At 37.1% G+C, this 20516-nt stretch overlaps 1 protein-coding gene across 1 annotated transcript in view; it reads right to left on the reverse strand.

Annotated features, from left to right (window-relative positions):
* LOC306862902 (G protein-coupled receptor kinase 6-like) overlaps positions 1-20162 on the reverse strand; it is a 32091-nt gene extending 11929 nt beyond the window's left edge. Inside the window, exons 1-2 of the mRNA XM_079405978.1 lie at positions 19941-20162; positions 14573-14668 (exon numbers count right to left, since the gene is read on the reverse strand). Of these exons, the coding sequence (XP_079262104.1) occupies positions 14573-14668; positions 19941-19992 (148 nt within the window). The 5' untranslated portion in view covers positions 19993-20162. The remainder of the gene's footprint in view (positions 1-14572; positions 14669-19940) is intronic.
* Positions 20163-20516: the final 354 nt, after the last annotated feature.

Raw genomic sequence — 20516 nt, forward strand, 5'->3', positions numbered from 1 at the left:
GCTTTGGAAAGGAAACTGAAGAGACAAAACCATTAGTTGACCACAACGAAATGGACAATACCATCGACAACATCCTAAAAATATTAAAAGGCACACCCCTAGATTGGTAAAGCTGTTCCTTTTAAGCCAAATTCAAAGAACATGCACAGTAATTGCGTACAGATTAGTAGGCAACCCGAGTTTTGCAATGGCAGATACTAATATCTAGAACAGCAGATTTGCTTGAAATTCACTGAACATGATGTCGTGACCCAGCACAGTACCAAAACGTCCATAAATATCAAACACTGAAATGTATTCATATTTTCATAAAGTACACAGACTCAGCAATATTCAGAAATGATTGAGAACTGAGAAATAATTGAGCAGTAAGCATTGAGAATATGCTCCGTGTGTCAAAGTTTTATTATTTGCATAAATATTGAATTTAAATAAAAAATAATTTTACTTTCATTTAATTAGAAATGGAATACAATTTTTTTAATAAAATAAAATTAAATAGTAATAATAAATATATACAATTTTAAACCACTGATCTAGTAATTTAAGTTCGGAGTGACTGAGATTTACACAAAATTGCTGAAATTAAATATTTTTATTTTACATGATCAGTTTCAGTTTTTTTCAAATTTCTTTAAATCCAAAGTACTCGAACAAAACAACACAGAAATTCAGGCAAACAGACACGATTACCAGTGAATAAACTCAAAATGGCCAAATGTTGGCGGATTAATTGTCCTGATTGATATAGAGCTCTGTCAGTTTGAACAAGTATCCACCTTTTTCTTCAATGCGGAAGTAAGCCTATATGGGTGAGACCTCTGGTTCATTAGCTGTTATAGATACATAATAATAAGAATAACAACGTGCAGTAAACGGTAAAACTGTTTGCACTACAAAACAGTGTGTGTATTATTAAGATAATACATAAATAATATCGTAAGACACAAATTTTCAATATCAAGCAGCAAAACAAACTGTTTTGTACAGCTAAAAATAGCTGGACGCGGATGAGACTGGAAGCTAGACCCATAGAATTTATGAATGGTCGCGCCCATTTTTACACCAAGAAAAAGGTGGATAGCCTAATGTGCAATTAATTCAGCCTTGCAGGAACGTAGCCTATGAGCCACACACCTGATAGACTGGTTGAAATGAGTGTGATTATGAAGAGAGAATGCACTGAAGTGAACAGAGTGGGAAGGCAGTGGCCAGTGGCCGAGATTTGCATTTGCTGCTCAGGTATATGCAAAGAGACAGTAGGATTTTCACAGAGGCAATTGGGAACGTGTGGACCTGCAGCGATATAGAGGCAGTGTGTAGGAGGCTGGTATTGATAGCAATGCCGCATAAATACATGGAGAGCTTACAGCTACTTCACAACGCTGCTGGCAAAAAGCGCACAGCTGTACTGCAGATAACAAGGGGAAGTCGTGGCCTAATGGTTAGAGAGTCGGACTCGTAATCGAAAGGTTGCGAGTTCGAGCCCCCGGCCGGCAGGAATTGTAGGTGGGGGGAGGGAATGTCCAGCGCTCTCTCCACCCTCAATACCACGACTGAGGTGCCCTTGAGCAAGGCACCGAACCCCCAATTGCTCCCCGGGCGCTGCAGCATGGCTGCCCACTGCTCCGGGTGTGTGTTCACGGTGTGTGTGTGTGTGTGTGTGTGGATTTGTTCACTACTCACTGCTGTGTGTGTGCACTTGGATGGGTTAAACGCAGAGCACCAATTTCGAGTATGGGTCACCATACTTGACAATACGTCACGACTTTACTTTACTTTACAATCAGCTTTATTGCTGTTGATATATGCTTGTTTTAATTAGAGAAGATGAGATCTCTTCTGAGGAATATTTGTCCTCAGCATTACTGTTGAAAATGAGTGGTGGCCACCAGCATGCATTGTGTTTTAGATACTGATGCCCAGAAGGAGATGCTGGCGTCTCCAAGAATCTCAACTAACTTTAGCTTAGCAAATCGATTCTCATTTACTAACCTTCATGTCGTTCCAAACTCTTTTTTGTCAACTTCTCAAACTCAAATCTTTACAAAGCTCTTTTCCAAACTATGTAAGCAAGTGAATTGGGGCTGTCAAATGACAAAAAGCACCACAAAACAAGTTGTTTGCTATATTTCAAAGCTTCTGTGGTCATATTACAGTTTTGTGACTTAAATTTTAGACATTAATCACTGAAAATATTGCACTGTAGCATTATCTGCCATATTTGAATGTATGCAAAAACAAATGTGATTGTAGAGCTACAAGATTAAATGACAATTTTTTGTTTTTTTAAATAAATATTTTATTATTTTTATGTTGTTATTTTCCCTCTCTCTTTTGTGCGTGTGTGAATATATATTTATTTCTTTAAAAGCCTAACAAAGTTACAAATTGAAAAGTGTGTTTGGGCTATATTTCTTTAAGATAAATGTGATTTTTTGATATTTCACTACACAGTGTCCAAATATTTTTTGGGGCAATTGTATTTGATTATGTCATACAGTTTGATGGCATAAAAGGGCATTTTGTCACACAATGAACATGTAGTGCATGGTTTTGTTCAGTGGTTTATGTCAACAGTTTCCTGATGGAAGCTTTTCTCATGAGTTTCAAACTGCCTCAGTTGTAGCCAGAAAACAGAGCGATTATATGGTATTAATAATTGATCATGAAATGAGGCCGCTTTATCTTCCTCTCCTCCCCCCTCCCGGGGTAGTCTTTAACTATATAACACTTACAAACCTTAAAAACAAATCAGGTTTGATCCCCATGCACATTTTATGTAAATGATTAAATGAACAGCAACATGGTTTCATTCATATGGTCACAAGGCTTCCTTCGAGCATACAAAGTCATCGGAAGAGATGGAGAGATTGGCCTTTGGAAGAGGGTCTCGCTATATCAAACTATTACATCTCAGAGGGGTTTAACGACCTGTTAGTAAATGGATGGGAGATGGGAGTTAAGAGTTACGAGAGAAGCTTCTCAAAGTCAACATGGAATCCAAATTTGAATTTAATGAATTATTACACAATTCATCACTGGATGTCATTCAAAAATTGCCTTTGTAATCTTTCGTCAAAATGCCATGCCTAAAATGACTTCTCCAATCCAATAAACTCCAGATTAAATCAAGTGCAACTCTAAATTTTTACTCAATGAATATGGAAATGTATCATGGTTGACAAATATGCAGCAGTTGCGTACTGCTGTGCTTAATAATGTAAACTGAAGAAATTTTGTGAATTTCTTAAAAAAAGATTAGAGATTGAATAAATCATGCCAAAATTTTCATCAGGGCCCATCACATTTACAAAAGGTTAGCCAATGAAAACAGAGGTCATTTGCAAACAGAATCTTAAAAGTACTATAACAAAAACAGCCTGTTTTATTCTACAGGCCAGAACGAGGGCACAAATATTATGTAAATGTAAATTCTAACTGTGTCAAGCACAACAATTAGACAAGACTGAACAAGCTTGGAAACACTGTATTGCGTAAAGATATGAAAAATGGTCCTCTGAATTGCATCTATCTGCACAATTCATTCATGTTTACATATTATTGTGATTGCTATATAAAACATTTCAGAAGAATCCATCAATTACAGTCAAACCATTTTTGATGCAAGAAACCTTTACTATCTAAAAAACAAAAATATAAAGATAAGCCGTTAACAATAAGGACTGCTTGATCGCTCTGGGACAGCATGAAAGATACTCAGGAAAACTGATGGGATGTTTGCATGTGTTAAAAGTCTTATCAATTTAAATATTAAATCAATTTTATACCATTCAAGCACAAGAAATATGTGTTGGAAAGGTTACGTATTAGAAAAAAATAGTAAAACAACAATATCGGATGATTTTGAAATTGGAGCAGAAAATGAAATAGACTTTTTTGCCCTACCCCACCTTTCTGAACTGAAGTACACAGACAAAGAACTAACCACGCGTGACCTTTCCAATGTGATTATGTAATGTGTGAATTTTTGCGCTTTGCAGTGCAAGACGAGCATTTGTGGTTTAAAAAGTACTTTTTTTGTAGTACTGAAACTGCAATGTGGAACTTCAACCCGTTGGGTCCCACTGAAGTCCACTATATGGAAAAAAATCCTGGAATGTTTTCCTCAAAAACCATAGGAAAACCATAAATAGGAAAAATATCGAAACTCTTTGGTCATTTATGAGCGAGATGCTAACGGTCTAATCAGATTCAATGATCTATGCTAAGCTACGATAAAAGATTGGCTGAATGGATTAGAAAATGGTAAAACGGTAATGAGCCTATTTTCAAAAAAAGTGTAGTGTTCCTTTAAGTAAATGTAAACAGTTTGCAGAAGTATGTGTATTCAATGCATGAATCAGGCCAACAGCCTGAGTCAACAGCCTAATACAGCACGTTTGTCATTAATGTTCACCAAACATAAGAAAGAAAGAAAAATAACTGTTCTACCATATTTACTTGTAATTTGTTTATTTGTTCTCATTTTATTTCGGATTGCTGACTTGAATTTAATAAAGTTTGAATTGTATATTAGTTACCCCAGTAGTTTTTGCTGTGGTATCAAATTTGGAATTGAGAAATCAAATTTTTTGTTGTCATGACAACCTTAATAGAATACAAGGTTACATGGGTCAAAACCAACAATTTTTTTTTTTTTTTTTTTTTCGTACCAGTATCTGTGAAAAATTGATATTAGACAGAACTACAACAAGGTCAACATCATGCTAAAACTCCAAAAGCACTAAGTGATATTAGATTTTCATTTGTCATTGTTTAGCTAGTGGGGGCAATTCTCTGATAAAGTCAAATATACAGCCAGGGAAATATACAGTCAACGTCATAAACCTGAATTGAAGGCTCATTAACAGTTGCAGTGGTAGCACACCAAAGCCATATAGACAAAAGCCCACTGGAGCCTGACATGGAAACCATGGGCCCCATAATGACTGTTTGGAATATGTTCCTTGGCATGTTGAGCCGGTTTGTTTTTGTCAGAAGTGAACATCAGTTAGCCTTCCTGACTGTGTGCAGAGAAAGTAAAACCCAAGATGTCTGGGTGGATTAGAGTGTGCTTCTGGGCATGTTGTCATTTGCCATGGAGGTTTTTTTTTGGTTCCTTGCATTTAAACACGAAAGCGGAGAGCTTCTTGAGGTTAGGTTAGGTTACTTTATTCCAACCAACCCAAGTGACTGTGGTTTAAAACAGAGAAAAGTATCAAAAAATTTGCTGTAGTCTAGTCTGAAGCATCATGTAGACACCTCTAAGCTTAGGAATCAATGACAATAAAATAGACACTTTCTCATATAAACAATTGAAACATGACCTTTGACAAAAGTCAATGCAGACATGTTTTCTCAATTCCCTTTGGGTCTGTCATCAAAATTTGACACAAAACTGGGTGAAAAATTCCCAAGGTTTTCCCGAATGACCTTTTTCAAGAGAATTCCAATGGATTTCAAGCACAACAATTAGACAAGACTGAACAAGCTTGGAAACGCTGTCTTGCATAAAGATGTGAAAATGGTCTTTGAATCTTTGTATCTATCTGCACTGTTCAATCATGTGTATGTAGTTGTGATTGTCATTTAAAACATTTCAGAGGATTTCAACAATTAGTCAAACAATTTTACTTCCATAATGATATATTTCCTACTGTTGCAAAAAGTACAGTAGGACGTGTTTTAATCCTTGAGGACTGGATCATGAAAATAAACATGACCTGAATACCAGTTTCTAGCTTTTTATGGAGAGGAAGACACTTTTGTTTCAGGAATTAATCATATAGTTAAGATAAAATTCTCCTTGAGAGCACTTCAAAATATATATGACAAAAATAGCTTTTTTTAGTGGTCAAACTTATAACAAGTGATCAAATTACATATTTGTCATGTGTGATATGTAGGTCTTTGATAATATCATAACTGCATAATGTGAGAGTATGAGACTCATCCTGAAAATAAAAAGCCTTGGAGAACACATGCTTTCACTATGTGAAGACTAAAGAATGCGGTTAGAGTGCCACTGAAAACAGTTCATTGTATTATTTATGCATTTATACCACCTCTGAGCTGAATTAAACAGTCTGTGTAAATACATCTACTGTAAATGCCAATTAAGGTGCGGCTTCTATGCCACCTCTGCAGTGCAAAATGGATTTTATTACTGATTTCATTTGATTGGTAGCAGCCTTATAGCATCTTATTATTCTAATTTAATTCATTGATAAAATGTATTTATTTTAACATAAAAGATTACATACATTTAAGTTAGAGAAATTGCCTTTATTGAGATAAGCGATTTCTGAGAAAAGCCGTTGAAAGTGGATCGGACCGAGCACTAAAACACACTTGTAGCCAATCACCAGTAAGGCGAGGGTCCCGTTTTTATAGGGAGGTGCCTGTGTTGCATAGCATGTTCATGAACTTTTGGGGTGGAGGAATCCTTTTGGGTAGTGGTGTGTTTATTTTGATGATTTCAAACATCAACAGCGTTTCTCAGAAATCACTTACTGCACCTTTAATGGACAAGTTCATTTCTGTCACTGCTGTGAACCAAGCACCCCACAGAACATGAAGAATATGAAAATCTTTATGAATCTTCTGTCCACAACAGGCCTAAATCACCTAAGGGACCAGTACAAAAAAACCTTTATATCAACAGAATCCCCCAAAATATCAAGATAACATTTTTGTCAATGCTGCACGCACTTCCCTGTAGTGGAGGGATAGATTCTTGCACAACAATGTGACTTTTATTACATTAACACATCACATTACTGTATTAGCTATTAGTAAGGTATCAGAAAGGCTGCATTAGCTACAGCACAACAGTAGTTTCTTCATGATAATAATGGTTATTCATGATATTTTGTTTATGAGGTTGTTTTGACACTTGGGATATGAATGTACATCATGTATTTTGTTGCAATTTACTGCGAGGTATTTTATCAAACATAAAAACTTTAAGAGAAAGCGGAGCTATTTAGGCACAGACTTGTTCATAAGGAACATTTGATATACTGTAACAGTTGATAAAGTGAAGAAAACTTGAACGCACTGATCTTTAGCCTCCCTAGAAGCAATGTGGCAAGACATGACGCATTCACAATGTAAAATGATGAAGAGAGGTATTATTGAATGAGCACATTAAATGGGATGGGAACACCCCAGGCGTGAAAGGTTTAAAATAATCAGAGATGCCTAAAGGGGACCTTTATTTCTTTAGCTCTTTTAAGCATTTTCAATGTTTATATTGTTTGGGACTTCGTTTGTGGTTTGCACTAAAGTTCCTGCTTCAGACACCTAAGGCGAAGCCAGTGTGATTCTCATAAAACTGAAGAGGTACCACAGTTACATGGGAAATTGGATTATTCACAAAAGTGTAATGGTATTGGTCACAGTAATAACTCTAATAATAAAAAACTTGTTGGAATAGCTTGAGACAGTAATTATAACAAAGGAAACAGGAAGTAAGTGAGCACGACGTTGAGATGTGCGATGGGCACAGGGCACACACACACACACCAAGTGTTTCACTTCCTGCCCAAGTGAAGTTGGTAAAATTCTTAGGACTGTTTCCTTTTGAACCAGTTTCACCAATGAACTCTGGTTAAGTCAGGTATTATGCTAATACAACTGGATAATGGGAAACAGAAGAAGCTTTCTTCAACATCAAGAATCAATGTTTTCCCAGAGTAGACTCCTGGGCGGCTCACAGCTGATTCCCATCTAAACCGCAACTCAGCTGCAGAATCTGGTGACATTAAGATGAATTAGGCTCCAAATTTAGAGGAAATTATATGATTGAATTTAAACTAATAGGGACTTTTTTGTATGTCCACTGTATATGATTTTTGTGGCAATTACAAAGAAAATGTTACTATTGCTGCAGCTTTGCTTACGCATGGCCTTAGGGTGTGAACCATCTTCTAACCCTAAGTAACAGTGAATATGAAAGGTAACTCATCCCACACTGTTCGTTACAACCATGAATGATAATGCAAACCACACACAACATCCTACAACCGTCACACACTTTTCACAGCCATGTAACATTTAAATTTTTAATAGCAAATGCGAACATCTAGTTGCAGCAACTATCTGAGCATTTTTATTTATTTTATTTAGATATTTATTTAGATTTTGGTTTGAGAACAGAGGGAAATACCACATTTCCCTGGCAATGCACATGCAAGATCACACCAGCAATGGTCAGGAAGTAAAGAATGGTTGTGTAACACCTCTGGTTTCTTCCACAACCATCCTGCAACATTGTTCTATCACTGACATAACCACCACCATCTAAGCTGTCAAAAAACAAATCTACTGTGACAGAATACCAATACCATGACCCTAACAATCATAAAAGTTTTTGTTTTTTGTCACGTCAGATCTATTTGAATTGTAAATTTCCTTTCATATTAAACTGACAGAGTTAGGAGGTGCAGAATTGGGGAGAGTATGCAGATGCAGATTGCAACAGTAGATTTGTTAAGAACATCTATGCGATTTCTAAAGGAAACTGATTCAGCAAAAGTTGGTCACAAGGCACACTACGGTTCATAAAAAAGTCTAAATGGCTTAATTCACAATGCATGTGCAAAATGTATCTAGTTTTCATTTACCGGTGTGAAATCAAAGACAATAACTGCACAATTCACAGTTGTTGTTTTTTTCTTGAGAAGAGTTAAGTGGCTAACATAAAAAAATGACAGTTAACTTCCTCTTTCTGGCCCAGCCACAGTTTCCTCTCCTCTACAACAGTCACACATTTACCCAGTGTACTTTGTTGCTGATGAAGGCATGAAACTCTGTGGCCAACCTACATTCTCAACATCCCAGTTTACATTTATTATAACTTCAGAATTTTGGGCAATATTGCAAATGTATGCATAATATTTTAAAATGATTGAAAAACAGCTGGACAACTGTACAACCCTCAGGAGGAGCAAGAGAGACAAAAGAAGATGAGAATGTGTTTTTGTGTGGGAACCCATGTGCATGCTATTCTCTGCATATGTGTGACAATACTGAATGCAAAAAAAACACCCGTCCCAACAAACAAATATCAAAATACTTGCAAAAATACTTACAAATGATGCTACAAAGGTCATTTACACAAGTTAATTATCATTGTAACAATGAAACAACCTTTTGTGGTGCCAAATACTAAGATACTAGATGGTTCACTTGTAATAATATGAATGGAAGAAATTGCAAAGTGCAATATGGCTAAAGTCTAAATAAAAGACCCAATTGTCAACTGGTAAAGTCGCATCGCGATTTCGGCTTTTCCATGCCAAACTGTAAGACCTCTTCAAATAAAAATGATTAAATAATAACTAGTGTGATGCCAGGCTATTACTATCTGCTTGCTAAGGTGATCACAGTGTTTTTTAACATGTTGCTAAGGTATAGGTTTAGTAGTTGCTAAGGGATCCTGGGTGGTTGCCCAAGTCAAAGTCGCTTAGGTATGTAGAGATGGCTTGGAAGTTTATGGAGTTTCAATTGGCTTTCCCTTGCATATTGCTCGGCAATCTCATTTCAGATAGTTTTATATGACACCATTAAAGGTCTAATTAACTATTATGCTTTTTTACATTTTCAACTTCCTTAAGTTCATAATATTGCTATTTTTTCAATGCTGCATGAAAAACATTTGCAAATTTATAAATAACAAAGAGAGTTATTCTCTATATCACTAAGCACTGTTTCTGAACTCCCTCAAACGGCCCAATTGCAGTCCTGAGTTTTCTTCCGGGAATGCACACGTCACAATATCCTTCATTTAAATAAGTCTCACCCAAGGCATATGCAAAAAATAAGAGGAGGCGAAGCTTGGTTGAGTTGTGTAAATAGTGTATTGTCGCCATGTCCAAAAGACGTCCACTGATACGCAGCTGTTTACGCTCGCAGACATAACGACTGTGATTATGTGAGCTTAGCGTGCATTTGACAGTTGACATGTCTGCACTTCGAAAACCATATACAGTGCCCTCCATAAGTATTGGAACAGTAAAGAAAAAATTGCTCTGTTGGCTGTGGAGTCAAGACATTTGCAAATATGATTAAAAGATGAATATGAGACAAAACTACAGGATGTCACATTTTATTATTAGCCGTTTCAACACATACATGTTTTACCAAATAAAAAGAAAAGCACTTTTAGTGTTCATCCAACTCATTGATGTGAGAATAAGTATTGGGACAGTTGAACATAATACAGATATAAAAGATCAAAAGCTATTATTTAGTTGCAGATGCCTTGCGCACAATCACAGCAGTGAGTCTGTGACCCATAGACATCACCAGACTCTTGGTCTCATCCTTTAAAATACTTTCCCAGCCTTTAATGCAGCCAATTCCAATTGTTGCTTGTTTTGGGGAGTTTCTGCCTTTACTCTCCTCTTCAGCCGGTGAAATTCATGTTCAATCGGATTTAAATCTGGAGATTGACTTGGGCAATCTAAGACTTTCCATTTCTTTGCCCTTAGAAATTCCTTGACTGAACTGGCAGGATGTTTTGGGTCATTATCCTGATGCAATATGAAGCACTTCCCAATGAATCTGGTCGCATTTTCTTGAATATTGGTAGGCAAGATGGTTTTGTACCCTTCCAAATTCATTCTGCTACTGTCATCATACATTAAGTCATCAGTAAATTTGAGAGGGCCTGTTCCAGAGGCAGCCATGCATGCCCATGCCATGACACCACCTCCACCATGCTTTACAGATGAGGCTGTATGCTTGAGATTTGCAGCTCCCTTTTTTCTCCACATTTTATCTAAGTGATGGGAAAGAAAAAGGTTCATCTTTATCTCATCGGTCCATAAACACAGTTCCAAAACTCTTCTGGCTCACCTTTGTGCTTTTTTGCAAACTCTAATCTTGCCTTTCTGTTTTTGGAGCTGGTCAGAGGTTTGCATCTTGCTGTGTAGCATCTGTAATTCTGTGTCAAAGTCTCCTGAGGACAGTAGATTGTCAGAGCATCACCCCAGCTTTCTGGAAGTTGTTGGTGATTTTACAGACACGTCTTTTAGGGTTAATTTTCACAGCTTTTATGATTTGTCTGTCATCAACTGCTGTTGTTTTCTCAGCCGATCGGGTTGTTGTTGGTTGCTGGTGTCGTTGGTGGTTTCCAAACTCTTGATTTCTCCATGCCCTTTGTTTTTGCTATAGCTCTAACGGACTTCCTCTTTTCTTTTAGCATCCAAACTGCTTGCTTTTCTCTCAAAGTCAGCTCCCTCATCTTCATCCTGGTTTGTGTGTGTCATCGAATGCAAGATTCAGAATGCAGAAGTAATGGATATGACTGATACGACACATTCCCTGCTTTTAATATCTGAAGAATTAATGCAACAGGAAACACTTAGAAAGACCTGTGAGGCAACTGTTCCAATACTTATGGTCACATCAGATGAAACTCTAAAAGTGCTGATCTTCTTAGCTGGTAAAACATCTATGTGTTGAATCACCCAATAATAAAATATGACATTCTGTAGTTTTGCCTCATATTCATCTTTTAATCATATTTGTAAATGTCTTGACTCCAAAGTCTTTTTTGTCTTTACTGTTCCAATACTTTTGGAGGGCACTGTATCAGAAGGCTTTTTAAAAACATAAGAATTAATAAACTTATCATGATGACGAAGATCTGCAACTTGCGATAGAGATGATTTGTTTGTTGTTGGCAGAGTAACCAAGACACACAGCCCTCTTCTGGAAAGGAGGAGGGGACCAGCAACTCATTTGCATTTAAAAGACATTAGTCAACTAACTGTATGTATATATTTATTTAAATACTAAAATATATAATAGATAATGAGCCTTTAATATAGAGACTATTCTGCACTTAAGCGCAAGCATAAAGCTTGCCGCTAAGCACCGGCAAAAGTAATGACTACAAATGTGTTAAAACTAATAGCAAAGAACATATTTAAAAATAGAAAAATAGCAAGAACATATTTTAGTTATTTATTAATAAAGTAGTGTTTTCTGAGTTAGTATCTGCTGCAAAGATTAAGTTGATGATGCCGATTCGCCATTTCTGCAGTACAGCGGATGCTGTATGGATTACATAGTCAGAGATAGGGCTGTGCGATTAAGCGAAATCGCGATTTGAGACAAGCCTGCGATGTGGACGCGATAATACTTTGTTCCAGAGCATATGCATGACTGCCAGCCTTGAGTGGCGGTCTTACTAACCAATAGAGTGAGCGCACCTCCGTTCTCCCCGATCAGCACTGCTCTAACCAACTGCGTAAACACCCACCATTTAAAAAGGGTCAGATCGAAAGTTCGAAATGACAAAGAACAAAAAAGGTAATTTGCAAGAGCTGCGTCACAACGCATATCAAGAATAACAGATACATTTTTAGATATTTTTATTAGTAGGCTACATGAACGTTATCTTACACATTTCATCTCCCCAAAAGATTAATTTGAAATAAGTTTATGTCAGAAGACCGCACACAGCCCGTGTCTCTGAATGCTTCTCATACCTGCTCCGCTCTGCCCCACGCTGCGCGTCTCACGGACGAGCCGTTTACACGCAGCCTGTCTCGTAATGCTCTTTTATACTCGCAGTCTCGCGCCCGGTTCTGCTCCGCAAGCCTCTCACGAGCACATCTGGCAATATGGAGAAGGCCTGACGCACGCGCGCAACCGGTGTCCACTCGCGCCTGGCTCCGCGTTTAAAACGAATCTAAATTAAGTCTAACTTTGCCAGTTTCACAGGGATGAAATGAAACATTCAGCACATTTCCCACTTGTTCTTAAAATCCCAAATACTTAAAAATGAATAAATCAGCCCGTGTAACATGTAATACTTTAACAATTGACTAAAGAAATACATTTCTTTATTTATAAAAAAAATAAACAAATATTCCCTGTGAAATTCAGTAATTCTGTAAAAGTAGTAATACCATTATAATCTTCCCTGCAGAAAAAACAAACAAAAAAAACAGTAGAACCCCTCCCAAAACACATTAGAAAATGTAATGGATTTAAGGTTATAATGTGAATTGTATTGGTTTTAATGTAAACTATAATGGTGTCTACTGGTATTTAATGCATTCTATTAGTGGGATGTAATCTAGCAGGTGGCAACAGTTACAACAGTAATTCTTATTGGAATAATGCCCAAAACAAAAAGGAATTTTGTAATGGTTTTTATGGAAACTATAAGAATTTCTGTGATGGTTTCTATTGTTTGTTTTTTCAGCAGGGTAACAATACTCATACTGTGCTGCACATTATTGACAATATTGAGCTGAAGCTTGACTTTCCTGGACTGTGAATAATCACGATTAATCGCAAATTTAAAATACTAGGATTTACCTGTAAATGTGTTGAAATAAAGGAATGCATGACAAACTAGTTTAAGGAAACAGAACCTTTCACATCTCCGCAAAGTATGAGACATAATCCTTATTATTCTTTTGTTTTTATTCAGCCATTATCAGCGTTTATACTGACAATAAAACGTTTACCAAACCACATTGCTTTAATCCCAGTACACATTTACCCAACTATTATCAAAAGTATTTCTAAATAAATACAACAAAACATTTTCTTGCGACCTTGCATGAAGTATTATGATAAAATGCATTATGAAGAAGAATTGGACCTGTTCTGCAGGTGCATTAGAGCTAACATTAGCAGCATGCTACATAAGACAATTTATGAGATTATTAGTACACTTTAACTCAAAACTCACTGTAAACCACCATCGAGTGTTTGTAATAACTTCCTTTTGCGATCACATGTGTACTGTACACATACACTTTGGGGACGGCCAAAATTCATGGTTCAGTCCAATACGACACAGTGGTGTCACGACTCGGTTTGGTACGTTCGGTACGGTCAGGGGTAACTGGTTACGTCGCACACTAATAGCTTCCACACAATCACTTGGATATGTGCCTACTAGTGCATATTTATCATTAACGTTAGGTGCGAACGGCCAAGTAAAGTTGGTATTAAATGTTTCAGTTTCAAATAAGCCATACTTGAGATGATAAGCGAATTCCAGCCCCAATGTGCTGTAATTATCTCAAGGACCAACCGTTAATAATTTGTCTGTCACAGACATTGACATTTTTTTTCCTGCAACAAACCGACTAATAAACTGTTGGTCAAATAAGCCTCTTCTTATCATCTAATGGTGGTGGACGAGGAGACACCACCCCTCACAATGTAGAGCGCTTTGAGTGCTTAGAAATGTAATGAATTATTATTATTATTATCTAACGTTTAGTCAGCTATTAGACTGGCAGCCCAAGCTTCCACCTAAACAGAGGCATTTACAGCATGGTATAATAAATGATCCTTGAAGTATTTTGAGTTGAAAATTCACAGACACATTCTAGGGATACTTGCGATTTATAGTATATCTTGTAAAAAGAGGTATAATAGGACCCCATGAAAATGACCAAGAATCTAATAATTGCAGAAATAACCTTTTTTCTAAATGAATGAATAGTGTTTCTACATTTGCTCATATGACATGAGTGACTTCTATATCAGCACATATATGACACGTGTGATGTAAGCAAAAGATGTGTACCTATAGTTTGACGGAACTCCTCGCACAGGCTTATGTGAGGGAACTGAAGCATCTGTTTCCATTTCTTGCTCTTGCCTTTTCTGTTCCCACCCCCTCCTGCAAAGGAATCGAGCAAAGATCAAATTAGAGACAGGAACTGCATACAGGCTCTAAAATGCTATTAGATTACTATTTTAACACAGGTGGGCTTTGGCAGACAGAATGGAATATGAATACGTTTATATCATCCTATAATGTAAGTAATATACAGGTGATTGTTTAATTAAGGCACTTTCGAAAGCTTGAAAAATAAGACTTCTTTAAACTGTTTCATCAATGTTAAAACATTTATCAGATTTATCAAGTGGATTCTGTATGATGTGTGATAGCATGGATGTTTGATATTGTGTGATCTCTCCCTTTTAAGAGAAGCTTCAGTCTGGCTAACAAACCAGTTAGCTTTGAACTGGAAATAAAAAGAAATTGACTGTTTCTGAGATTAAAATTCTTAAATACAGACTATTCTGGTAATGACACTCAATAAACCTACTCACACATCATGATGTAAAACCCATTAAAAACACTTGCTAAAATGTTATATATATATATATATATATATATATATATATATTTCTTAAAAAAAAACATACAATGTGTAGATTTGATAACTACAGTATAATGATGTACAGTGCAGTATGTTTTATGATATATACATTAAAATACATATGGCTCCTTAAAGCACACTAACTTGATTGTTACTTTAAGCCATTTGTGATTATTACTTTTTTACATTACATACTGTATTACAGTTCGGATGCCATCATGAGGGCTCTTTAAGAGGCTGGAGTAAATAAACCTGATTTTAGGCAAAATGTCTATCATATTAAATTGCTGCCATGTAAAGTGTTTGTATCAATGACAAACTCTGCCAAGAACGGAAGACACACTTTCTAAAGGGCAACAAACACATGGCTATCAGTGATAAAATGCTCAAAATGTTTTCAATTTCATATTGACATATTCCAGTCTAACACGAGCTGCCTTAAGATGTAGTCTTTGTTATTTATCTATGTCCAAATCGTATATAATACTTCCCTGGATTGAATTCAGGAAAAGAATCACGCTAATGCCATGAGAATGTCCCACTGGACCGCACCAGTCCAAGCTAACGTCATCAGGACAGCTCGGGCTCCCGGATTAGAATGACTGGCCCCGGTGCTGGGCCTGATGCGCTTGTCAACAGACTGCGCGGGGAAAGGTCAGGAAGAGATGCTGCGCGCGGGACACACTCGCTGGGAATGGAGAGGACTCTTGAGAAAGCTGCAGCCAAGGTGTTTGCATTGTTGCTAGGCTATGAGGGGATTTGAGGAATAGATTCAACGCTAATGGGATAGGAAGAGAGGGTGGAAGATCCAATGACTACAAATGTACAGGAGAAGCTTGTGACTGCAATCCGATAAGAGTTCAAAATACGACAGTATGTTACAACAAAGACTTTCCCACATGAGAGACACTAGATGAGCCCAGCTGTGAATCCTCATTAGCTTACATAATCGAAATCTGCTGTGCAAGCCCAGGCATTGTACCTCAACTTACCTCAAAGATATAACTCAAGAATAATAGGCCTTTATCACAGTCCGCGTGTCGTCACATCCGGCTCCGATTAGTAGCGTAAAGGAATTTCTGCCTGCAGTATTGTCAATGGACAGACGCCAGTTTTGTTAAGAAAATTAAACTAATTTAGTTTAGTTGAACATTGACGCAATAAACGTCAATGTTAAAACTGCGTATTTATACCGATTCCATACCATGTATCATGTCATCCTTCTTTTTAATGTGTCATGAGCCTATCTGAGCGACGCGACGGTCAGCGCTGCCAGTGTTGCCAGTCAGATTAATGACGAGCACAGCTCAAGTTACTTCCAGAGGAATACTCGGACTGATTTAATTTTGAATTATATTTATTGTGATTAACTTCCTGCTCTTGTTCACAGTATAATGATATTCAATCGTTGCGCGCAATCACGGAGAATAACTCGATTAAGATGATCAAACTTATTTTTAATTATCATCTATGGGCTGGAAATATTTCTTTATTTGAACAACTTCAATTTGATGCAATTATAGAGGATTGCATTATAAAGTCAGCGCGTGAAAAAATGTGAGCATTGTTTAATTAAGTTTGTCCAAAACCTTTAATTTAATCCTTCTATACAGCCTTTAGTCATAATTTGTGTTTTGAGCTTTTGCTAATTCTAATGCTTATTAATGTGATATGCTGTTTGTATAGTTTTCTCGCTGTTCTGTAATGAAATAAGGTGATCAGACTGCGAAGAACTGCTTGTACACATACAGTATGCCTCGCGCACTCCTGTTTAAGTCACGAAATACGCATCGGGATATCGTAACAACATATTCCTTCATTTCATAATACTCAATTAATTGTTGTAAACTGAGATTGGTGTCTTTAGAGGACGTATATGTGCTGAATTCTACATAAATAATCCGCAACAATCCCGTACTATGGGCAGAACCATTGATAGAGGCTGCAGCGGAGGTTCTTTTATATTTGCATCTTCCGCTTTTCAAACTTGGAAATGTGATAAAGGCCTATTAATACCTAAAGTCAGGTAGGAGTGGGAGCTAGCAGGAAGCTAACACCATGATGTGCTATTTGCAATTCAAACAAATGCTTTGCAGTTAAGAGATTTTGATGGTACGGGTACAGTAGCAAACCCCCGGCATTATCTTTGTGGGAAGTTGCCAAGATGCAAATGGCTTAAGAAATGTATCGTCTATGCAGCATCAGTGCAGAGGTGAGGGGGTTTCATTCACTGTGTGCAAAACTTGCCTCCAGCACAGCAACAAAAAGGCCCCACTTTCATCAAATTATTCACAATATAAATCACCACGAAAATATAGAACAGATCATATAAAACTGATGGCAAACACTCATCTTCCTTGTTCTGCTGAAAGAGCTCTTCCGAGAAAAAAATGGAACAAGCCTTATAAATCCCTGACAGGATTGTGACATGAAACATTTCCATCGTAAAAAAAAAAAAACAACAACGCATGACTACCGCCTGTCGTGTTGTTAGGAGAAAGGGTGTGAAGAGAATAAAATGGAACAAACACAAGCAGTTAAATATCTGTTGACATTTAATGTGCAGCCAGATTAGTGAACATTTTTAAACACTTTCAAACCATGTAGCTTTCATGACCAACTTTAACATAGCAAAATCTGTGTGAGGAACTTTTTGCCTTCACGCAAAAACTCACAGTCAGTCAGGATGACAGGATTTCAAATAGGAAAATTTTGTTGTGACTGCACCTTCATGCACTTTAAAGATGAAGTGCCTCTTAGTCGGCATCTCTATTTGAAACCTGCAATTATTTGCAGAATTACCATCTTTACATGGGTTGTGCATTGGCATGGCTCCTCAGCTCGGATGAATCATGAATGTAATGTTTTGAGGAGTATGCTATATGTGGCTGTCAGTCACCGCACCAGTGTGGATATTTACTGTACTTCGGAAGCACAGATTCTAGGTCTTGGAAGTATAACCCAAATTAGAATTTTTACCGGAAAAATGTCATCTGAACAAGTAACATGTCTGCCACTTTTGTTCTGACCAACTGAGAAAAAAAGCATTACAATACATTGCGCTACAAATGGTGATGAATCTAACGATCGCTTAGCTACTATCACATCACATCAAACCATGCAAATTATTATTATTGTTATACTTTGTTCTCAAAATGTTAATATTAACAACATCAGCACTGCGTGACTAAGGTGTATTTAGTGTGTATTAGCGTTACCTGTAGACTACTGGTGAATTTCTAGTTGTCACTGATGATTGTCATATGAAACTTTCTGGATTACAATCTGCCATCAAAATTATAAATGTAATTATTCCAGCTGCTGTGAGAAAAGGCTGTTAGTGATCCTCCACCTCAAGCATCCTCATGTTCGATATAGCCTACTAGCTGGGACTCCTTCTTTATGTTTACTGACGTGACGTAATGACACAAAGATGAACAGCAGCATGCTTCCTGCGAAAACCTACCAGTACCACTAAAATTAGAGAGAATTATTACAAACGTACTGTTTTGAACACTGGCTGGTTATGTACTTGCCCAAAAACTGATTTTGAATCATTTATAACCAAAAAAAAGTTACTGACTTCAGCTTTAAATGGAGCAAAATTGCAACAAATAAAGTGCATTTCGGTCAATTACTTTGTTTGTTTTTACAGACTGAGATAGAATCCAAAATTACAGCAAGATCGCAGTAATCATTAGAATGTTGAAAAATTCCTGAGATTCTTCACAACTTAATAAGATGCTGACATGTTTCCCTATATAAAATAAAAATGTATAAAGTGCAATGTAAATATACAACCCTCCCTACTAGATATGCTGATGTTAAATGTCATCTTAAAACGGGAAGAGACAACGTGTTAAGCAATCATACAGCAGTGACTAAACTGAAACTAGCTTTCAAAATTTTAAAAAGTCTTGAGAACTGTTAACAACAGTAATATGCAATGCATTACATGTAGTACGCAGTTAATAACTGCTTTTAGTGTGATTTGAAACTAGTGTACGCTTACAAAAACATATACATGCCTCTTACACTGTTTGAAGGAGGCTGTATAATTTTACTTAACATTAACTATAGCCACTACGATCTTGTATGGACCTTATAGTAAATTTTCAGTAAGTACTCAGTAAGTATACTACAACAAATGCAGCAGCCCAAGTGTGCCGCCCAAGAACGTTCGAACACGGACGAAAGAAAATAAGCAGGATTCCCTCATGTTTGAGAAATACACCTGCCGACAAAATGACAAACAACTGAAACTCCCTACTAGACAGTTTTTGACAATGATGTCTCACCATCTAGTAGGTAGTTTACAATTTTAAAAAATAAAACACTTTTGTAAATCAGAGGTTCAGTTAATTCAGGCGCTTATCTCCAGCACACAGGCACTAAATGACTGTTGTCAATATATAACACTGACTACCGCTTCTCCTTTATATAGAAACTTAGACTGTTCACAAAAAAAGTAAAATCTAAACAAGGTTTTGACAGAAACGCAGATATGATTTTTTTGATTGACAGGTCCATCTTTTTTTTTTTTTTTTTGCTCAAGGTTAGGAACAAAACAAAGCAAGCTGCGAGCAACACACCATAATCAACGTGTAATCCTCAGGTTTGATCCAGTGATTCGTAAATAAAAGAGCATCATAAAGCATGCATTTATTGCATTGCTCTAGTCATTTTTGGCCTAACTTCCTTTGGGGGAATCCCCCATCGTTTTGAGACAGATAGCACGGCGTTTGAGGATCAGTGACAATGATCAGACGAGCTGTCATGTCTTACCTTCTCTCGCTTTCAGCAGAACGGTGTTGGCCACGATATTCTCGAGCTCCATGTTTCCTGGGTTGCAGGCAGGCACCGCAGGCCCAACCTCGTCGCCGGGTTGGCAGTTTATGTGTGTCTGTGTGTGTCCTCCCCCGCTCCCCCCCACGGCGGAATATTATTAACCCTGAATGACTCTCCGCTCTGCCGTTTCGCTCCTCTGATTCCCCGCCCAGAAGCTTCAGACTTACGTCGATCGTAGAGCCTACTACGGCAAAGCCTGAGCTCATGCATATTAATGAGACACGCTGACGTTGCTTGGTAACCAACCTCGAGCGTCCCGGCTCTGCTATGGCCCAAGCTTAGCTCATGAATATTTATAAGATAATGCTGACATTAGGTAGTGCTTCTTATTAATATCTCTGTATAATTCTTATCTGATTTGTGCTCTTATTTCTTTAAGCCTTTACGAATGACCTAGTCATTTAATCTAACGTCTGTCATTTGTTATTATAGTAACAGATCATAGTAACAAATCATTTATTTATCACGGATAAAATAATGTTTTCATTTTTGTATGAATGCATTTATTTATTT

Source organism: Barbus barbus, assembly GCF_936440315.1.
Source record: "Barbus barbus genome assembly, chromosome: 43".
NCBI lineage: Eukaryota > Metazoa > Chordata > Actinopteri > Cypriniformes > Cyprinidae > Barbus > Barbus barbus.